The following is a 7,825-nucleotide window of genomic DNA, read 5'->3' on the forward strand; positions in this document are numbered from 1 at the left end:
TTGTACAAAAGTAAAGAGATAGATGATGCATTCAGCCTGATAAATATTAAACATACAAAGCTACCAATATTGTGTTTGAAAACTGTAAACCCAAATCTCTTTTTATCAAAAATCACATCCATTCATACATAAAAGAGTCAATTAATTCTCTCTAGAATTTTCTCTTCACACAATTGTTTACCTCTTGCACTTACTCCACTACACAAGAAGAAAATGACTTTAAGGCTAATGATGCATGATCACAAAAGTCAAAACACCCATCACCCTTAAAGAGCCATCTTTCACACATTGCCCTTTGTGTAAAAGATTTTGACTTTGCTTGGAATCTTTGCCTCTTTCACTATCATAATGCTTCATCCAATCCCACAAAAAACTTAAAGGTAAATATGTTAAATTTATTAATAAACTATCATTAAAGATCAAATAAATCGGCACTCACAGGCTTAACTTGGTGGTAAGTATATCAGATATTGATAAATGCATCTGAATAAATCTAAGAAATTTCAAGTTTTACTCTCCTAATCCCCAATTCCTATTTCAAACAAAAATCAAATAAATCGAAATAAAGTAAATTTCTCCAACCTAGACATTCGCCAGCTTAATTTTTATGATAAATAATAAAAAAAGTTTGTGATTTACATGAATTCTTTGCACATCACATTACCACCATAGGAAGCTAGTGCGAAAGGCATCAGCCATTCAATTAAAGATCATAACAAAAGTCTGTAACTACACATAGATATAAGCATCCTACATATTACATTCTGCATACAAATATCTACTACAGAAACTATATAGCATTGGCAAATGTTGATGATCAAGCCAATAAAAACAACAAAGCACGACCAATGATCTTTTGCTCAATAGTAGCAGAGTCGTTTTCATACCTTACAAGTATGGAGTTTGAATCTTGGTAAAGACCAGAAGCTCGCTTTATGATACAAAAATTTGGATTTCTCAGAAGGATAGAAGAGAAGACCGAAACTCGCTTTATTGTGCACTAAAAGAATAGTAATTACAAAAAATATATACAGGTATATATATAAATGAAGCTCAAAATCACATTTCAGATAGAAGATTGCTGATTTTCCGAAGCTCCTTAAGAGCCGTTATAGCTGTAACTTGTCCTTTGCCAACTAGAGCATTTTTAGACAAATTTTCCAATGACCCCACCTGACCCCGATCTTGCTGGAAAACAGACTCTATAACCTGCAAGACATATGATCAACAAAATGTCAGCGTATGCTATGAATAAAATTTATATGGAACGTTATTACTTTTTCTTGTTTGGGTATAATTGGCTTTGATTAAGACTTAAACTCAAGACTTTATACTCCTGGAGATAACTCCAATACTATTGATCTAAAACTCATTGGTTAAAGGAATATCTATAACAATTCAAAGGAAACTCCTAGGACATCCTCTCCTCCTTTCTAGAAACAATGAATCTCAAACCCCTGAAATAAAGAATTTCGCAAAAATTCAATTTAATTAATTTTTTTAAAAAGTTTTCTTGATTGGAATGAAAAAGTTAAATTCTTTTCATTTAAAAAATTTTCATTTTAATAAAAAGTAGAAATCTTGCATTATTTTGCAAGTATATATTTGAATTCTTTCTCTACAAAATGAAATTGGAAAAGACCAAAATTTTATAAATCCATATTGGTTGTCGGTTGTCTATTGTCTATGATATATAAGAATAGAAAGTGAAAATAAAAACTAGCAAACTAACCCTATTAGTTCCATAACGATTTCTATTGTGTTACCATGAACTACTATTACACCCATGACAAAAGCAGATTAAATATATTAAAGCTTATTCAAGGAAAAAATATATAAAGTCTCCGATCAAAATTTCCTGAAAATAAATCACACACAGTTTATTTTCATATTTTAATGAATTTCACCCTTCTAAGTATCCTCTTAAAGCAGCACCTATGCTTCAAACTTATAAGGAAACAACTCTGAGAGAAACAAAAATCAATAATATCACCTGAATATGTTCTAGCATTGAGTGGCCAAGATTCCTCAAAGTACCCATCATATTCTGGTCCGCAACATCTCCTTTTGCACTAGTGCAAGAATTGCATGGTCCATCAACAGAAGAGCATATTGTATTGCTCTGATTACCAGCAGCATTGGCAGATTTTGTAGCATCAGGCGCTCCACTTCCTTGTTCACATTTCTCCTGGCCAGCATTACTCCGACCAAACTTCCAAAACCACTGGAATTTACCCGAAAGAAGTTTCCGCTCCTTAGTCATAGACTTTTCCGTTGCTTCATTGTTACTCCCAGAATTTAGAGTGGCATCACTAGGGAGATGGGACACAGGAAGTGTTGCATCTTCCTGGTTATACTCAGGATGATCATCTGTTTCATCAATCGACAAATTTGAGGCAACACTACTTTTCTCCAAGTCATTTTCACGATTGTTAGCACCACTGGAAGGGCTAGAGGGGTCTGAGCATACGGATGAGTTTTCCTCACTGCCAGCATTTCCACTAGGACATCTCTCCTCAGCTGTACAAGTGAAGTCCTTATTTAGACCACCTTCATCCTCCAACCCAACTGCTGCACAGATATGGTCCTTTTGGCCTGGAACTTCATTGCAGCCTACTTTCTCAGTATCTTCATCCAAGCCAAGTTCACGAGATAAATCTTCAAGCAAACGGCGCCTAACAAATGGCTTGCGGTCCTTGCCACAACCAACTTTTGCTGGAGATGGGTCAGATACTGCTCTAGATATACTCGATCTTACTTTTTCTGTCCATCCTTTTTTGGGGGTTGAATTTTGTTTTCCTGAACTACCATCCCTTTGTTCTTCTGCTTTGTGCAAAACTCTCCACTTCTCTTCCCAATAGCTGTCAGGCACCATGCTTAGAGGAGTTCTTGGAGAAATAGAATCAAGTGAAAGAGAATGACCTCTCACCACCATTGACTTACTGTCGTTATAAGCCCCACCAAAAGGAGTAGAGAAGGAAGAAATACTAGGCCCCATTGCAAGAGCCTGTAAAGATTTTGCCTTATCTATAAGTCTTCTCAGATCTATATTCTCTGGAAAATTCAATAGTCTCTGGAGACAGGTAGTAGCATTTTCAGTGGAAAGCAGTGAAGATCTCAAATAAAGTATCATAGAAACTGCAAAGGATGATATCAGTGCTCCCTGTGGTGAACTAAAAATACTAAAAGTGGAGCTAACATCATCTTCTGCACCTTTCTCTAATTTGTTTTTATCTGCTAAAAATATTTCATCCCATATTAATAAGAGGTTTTGAAGCGAAAATTCTCGTCCAAATAAAACCCGCAACCAGCGAAGTGCAAAGTACTGTGGTTCAACACCAAGCTCAACAAGGTGGCTGTGTAAAGATGAATCAACGACAGACAGCAAATGGTACAATGCAGCCGAAGCTTCAATAACAGGAGGTAACCCAGAATGAGACCCACCTACAGGGGATGGAGAGAAAAAGTCTGCCATGGCAACTGCACCATAAGCCCCATTCATCAAAGCATCAAACATACAATAGGCATCATGTTCCATAAATTTCTCAGACAAAACAGTTCCCAATTCACCTTCAATCCCATAAGCATCACTTAGTAATATAATGGTTTGTATCTCAGGATCAAGCTCAACAAGACTCCCAACTTTGGTGGCACTACCATGAGAACCAATCTCATCTTCCATGGAATCTAAATACTTTTTGAAATCAAAGTTGTACATAAGATCATTCTCTTGAAATGGTACACCATCAAATTTGTCGGCAAAATGGTCCTCATACTGCTTCCGCACTTCCGTGAGTCGCTCCACATCAACATGAAGAACATATAGTAAGGGAGCCAAAAGTTCATGCATTCCTAAAAAGAAAACCACAAGGAAAAAAGAAACATTAAATTTCCCTCCAACAACTATCATATGATGTCTTCCTAAATCAATATTTCAACAAGTTTACAGATCAATGGTAGAATATTGGTTTTATACAGAAAATTTTGGTGAATTTGACCATTTAAAGTCACTCACAAGAGGAAAGTAAGATCTGTTCATGCTTTACTCATTTCCATGCCAACCATTACCAGATTTCTGTTAAAATCTAGCAGAAGAATATTGCATTTCAGTTGGTTACCTTTCTATACAAATCAACACAAGTATATGCAAACAAAAGCTTAAGTTCTTTTTTCATACTAGACAGCATTGTTATATACTTGGAGAGGAACATCAGCACTGCATTCACTACGTGTGTAAGAAATTCCTAGATGGGTCAACACCCCCCCCCCCCACATCTTCCATTTAGACAAAAACAGACGGGTAAGTTAAAATTGGAATTGGCGCAATTCATAGAATTAGAAACCTTTGCGCATTTTCTTATCACACAAATAAAGAATGGTGGCAATAATAGCAGCCCACGTATAATTTTGTACACTGTACACCTGAAGTTTGTAATAGAGCATTGTAGAAAGAGCAAATGATATAAAAGTCAAATGCCAATACACCAAATCATTACATTTTAGTTGTCCATTTACAGGTACAATTAAAGAAAGTAATATTGATTGATTTCACATGAACATGCAATTTACCTTGTCTATAACCATACTCAGGATGTCTAAGGCACCAAAACAATAAAATTCTTCTTAACATTCCCTGACATCCAGGAGACTGGAAATAGTTCCCATGTTCAGGATATAAACGCGTTAAATCCTGGTCAACTGTTTTTTCTAGTTCAGCATTCCGAAAGAATCGTCCCCAGGTACTATCTGCAATTAAGAATTGCAACAGTCAAAATAAAGTACTGATTGCACCATTCACTTCAAAGATAGAACAACTAGAAAGAACTAGATTAAGAGTTTAAAAAATGCACGACATTGGCAATTGGGATATTTATTCCCTACAAGAAAATAATAGATACTTTTCACAGAGAAACACATTTCACACAAAGCAAAACCCAATGCAGCCCACAATAAAAAAATAGCATGACAAAAAAGCTATGGAAAAGCATAGACCAATAATGCAAGAACAGTATACAGACAGTTCCCATAGCAGGTATACTGGAAATGCGATTAAAAATTCTGGGTTGTACAAATACAAAGATGCTTTACCTGGGTTTTGTGACAATGGATTGTCTATAGCAGGGTTAGGGGAATTACTTCCATCCTTTGGCAAATGTGGATCAACCAACAGGCGCCTTCTTAAACGAGCATATCTGACAAAACACGAGATGAGTTGCACATAAGAAAACAAGTTAAAATGTTTTGAGTATTCAAAGTCATTATGCTACTCATGTAAGGTGCAAACTAAAAGTTTTGAAACAGAACACCTAGATTTCAGTTTTCCCATTAATTTACAATCTGATCCCAATTAAAAAAGAGCATTATCAAAATATTCAATGTCATGTATCAACATTTCAGTAGTTAGAGCGAATTTTCAAAACAATAATATCCCAAAATATCTGAAAACTAGAACATATTTAGTATTGGAGCCCAAATCTCCATTCTATTGGGAACTCAAAAAAAATAATAAAAACTCAGATAAGTCTGTATCTGTAAGAGTTGATGAAACTTTTATATAAGCATAATTGTCAAAATAAGCTATCACCACCAAAGAGTTACTTGATGGAGATTCAAAGGCACCAATCTTAAAGATATCTTAATTTTGATTAGTAAATGCCCTAAGTATGTCCACCGCACTCCAAAAAAATAAATAAATGAATGAAAATTATATATATATAGTTCCTGTCCTGGGAAGCTTATCTTATCAGCATCAAAGTCCCCATCTGATTCTATGTATATAACCCTGGAAAATGCTTATTGAAAAATCAGTTAGGAAATCATCCAAAAAAGTATTTTTTGAACAAAAAGAAAAAGGAAAAATGAATTTGAACTGAAATAAACACAGAAACCAACAATTCCTCAGGAAGTTACCAATTTATAAAAATAAAAAGGAAATTCTGATGTAATTAACTACAAAATTCTAGAATCAAACATGCTTAAATGACAAGATTTATTTTCCTTTTTTTTTTTTTCTTTTGACCCGAAAAGGAAAAATAACAATAAGCTAAATAAAAGAAAGTTACCTCCTACGAGAATCGGCAGCGACTCTGCGAAGTTCATCAATCGTAGAAGAAGAGGAAGAAGGCAGAATCCCAAGATCTATACGCCATTGAACCCCTCTGAGATTACCAAAACGACGCCGACTCCCGTCACTGGATATTGAACATGCCGATTCCAGCATTGGACGCTCAATTGCAGCTGGAGACATAAATATGAGCTAATTCTGTACAAAAACCCATAAATTGAAAAAAAAAAAATCAAAACCCAGAAATTACAGCACAATCAACACATCTTGGAAAAAGAATCAGCACTGATACAGCAGAAGAAATAAATTACTCACATGAATAAGTTTAAGAATAAGAATATATACAGCTCAGACAAAAGATTAAATTGAGAAGAACCCAGAAGAAGAAACAAGAATTAGTGGGGAGAAAGTGAAATCACTTAGAAAATGACAGGAAAAAAGAAAGAGAAAAATAAATAAAATTGAGAGACTTGGGTCTTCCACCTAAGAAGATAAGATGAAGAAGATGTGTACATAGATGGGTATAAATCAATCATTGCTGGTAAAGGACATTGAAAAAAAATGAAGAAAAATAGGAGGCAAATAACAAATTTGTTTTGTAGAAAAGATAAAAAGAAGAGGGATTGGCCTTTTGGCTGGCAGTTGTGAATATTGCTTGGGAATTACATGTATTTCAAGAACAGAAGCAGAGTTGTTAAGCTGTTGTTTTGTTAATTGTAGTTAATTACACTTAATAACAATATGGTTTATTCTGTTAACATCCCTATCTCTATATTAATATTAATTGAAATTAACACTTAAATTTATAAAATTATAATAATTAAATATAAATTAATATTATTATTATTATTTTAAAAAATACTGTTTGCACTATAAATTTTACTAATTATACTCTAATTTTTTATAAATAAATAAAATTAAATAAAAATTAATAACTCCATCAATAAAATTTAGAATATATTAAGCAATAAGTCAAACTATTCTTTTATTTTTTAAAAAAAATTATTAATAATAAAAATAATTTGTATTAATTTATTGTGATTTTTGTGAGTGTAGAGTATATTATAATTTTAATTGAAAATCTTATTAATAAATAAAATAATAATATAATATTTCATGTATAATTCAAAAAAAAAAAATCTAAACGTTTTCTCTTATTTGCATGTTAAATCTAAATGCTTCAATTTTCAGTAAAATAGTTTTTTCTGAAAAAAAAAAAGCTTAAAATGTTTGGATTTGGTCAACGAAAGATATATTTGAATTAAAATATAGGCTATATGAAAAATTCAAAATGTTTTATTATTTTATAATTTAATTTAAAATTTTAAAAATTAATAAAATTATTTAAAATTATAAATTTTATTATAAATATATCTAAGTTTTAGAAAAGTGTATTTTGCTGATATAGAAATACGATATAAATTATTTTATTATATTTATATATCACATAATTTATATAAAAAATTTAAATTTTTAGTTATTTTATAATTTAATTTAAAATTTTTAAATTTATTATATTTCACTATTATATTTTTAAAACTATATTATTATACTTTATTTTCATTTATTTAATGCAAAAAATTATAATATAATTTTTTATTCTTTAATTATAATTATATTAATTTTTTTAGATTTTAATTATATCTATTTTTAATTAATATTTGTACTTGTGCCTTTTATCAATGATATATATTATTAAAAAATGATAAAAAATTAATAGAACTGTAGACAATCTTATAATTTTTATTTTTTTATTATATT

General features: G+C 31.8%; 1 protein-coding gene across 2 annotated transcripts; it reads right to left on the reverse strand.

The window, feature by feature from the left end:
- Positions 1–677: 677 nt before the first annotated feature.
- On the reverse strand, positions 678–6,742 carry LOC110617291. 2 transcript variants are annotated; one of them, XM_021759990.2, is made up of 6 exons: positions 6,380–6,742; positions 6,063–6,262; positions 5,089–5,192; positions 4,570–4,746; positions 1,994–3,852; positions 678–1,209 (listed from the first exon to the last, which is right to left on the reverse strand). In XM_021759990.2, exons 2-6 carry the CDS (start codon positions 6,245–6,247, stop codon positions 1,060–1,062), a joined length of 2,475 nt encoding a protein of 824 aa, XP_021615682.1. In that variant the 5' UTR covers positions 6,248–6,262; positions 6,380–6,742; the 3' UTR covers positions 678–1,059. The 2 variants fall into 2 exon arrangements, with proteins under 2 accessions (XP_021615682.1, XP_021615683.1); XM_021759991.2 differs by lacking the exon at positions 6,380–6,742 and having other exon boundaries at positions 6,063–6,372.
- Between the last annotated feature and the right edge of the window lie 1,083 nt (positions 6,743–7,825).

The sequence above is a fragment of the Manihot esculenta genome, chromosome 6 (assembly GCF_001659605.2).
Source record: "Manihot esculenta cultivar AM560-2 chromosome 6, M.esculenta_v8, whole genome shotgun sequence".
Classification (NCBI taxonomy): Eukaryota; Viridiplantae; Streptophyta; class Magnoliopsida; order Malpighiales; family Euphorbiaceae; genus Manihot; species Manihot esculenta.

What these genes read in the sequence shown, in the direction of transcription:
- LOC110617291 (XM_021759990.2), bottom strand. Translation starts at nt 6,247, where the DNA reads ATGTCTCCAGCTGCAATTGAGCGTCCAATGCTGGAATCGGCATGTTCA. An exon ending in GCTGCCGATTCTCGTAGGAG is followed by an intron (nt 5,193 to 6,062) that starts GTAACTTTCTTT and finishes GTGTTTTGTCAG; the next exon opens with ATATGCTCGTTTAAGAAGGC. An exon ending in CAATGCTAGAACATATTCAG is followed by an intron (nt 1,210 to 1,993) that starts GTGATATTATTG and finishes TATGTCTTGCAG; the next exon opens with GTTATAGAGTCTGTTTTCCA.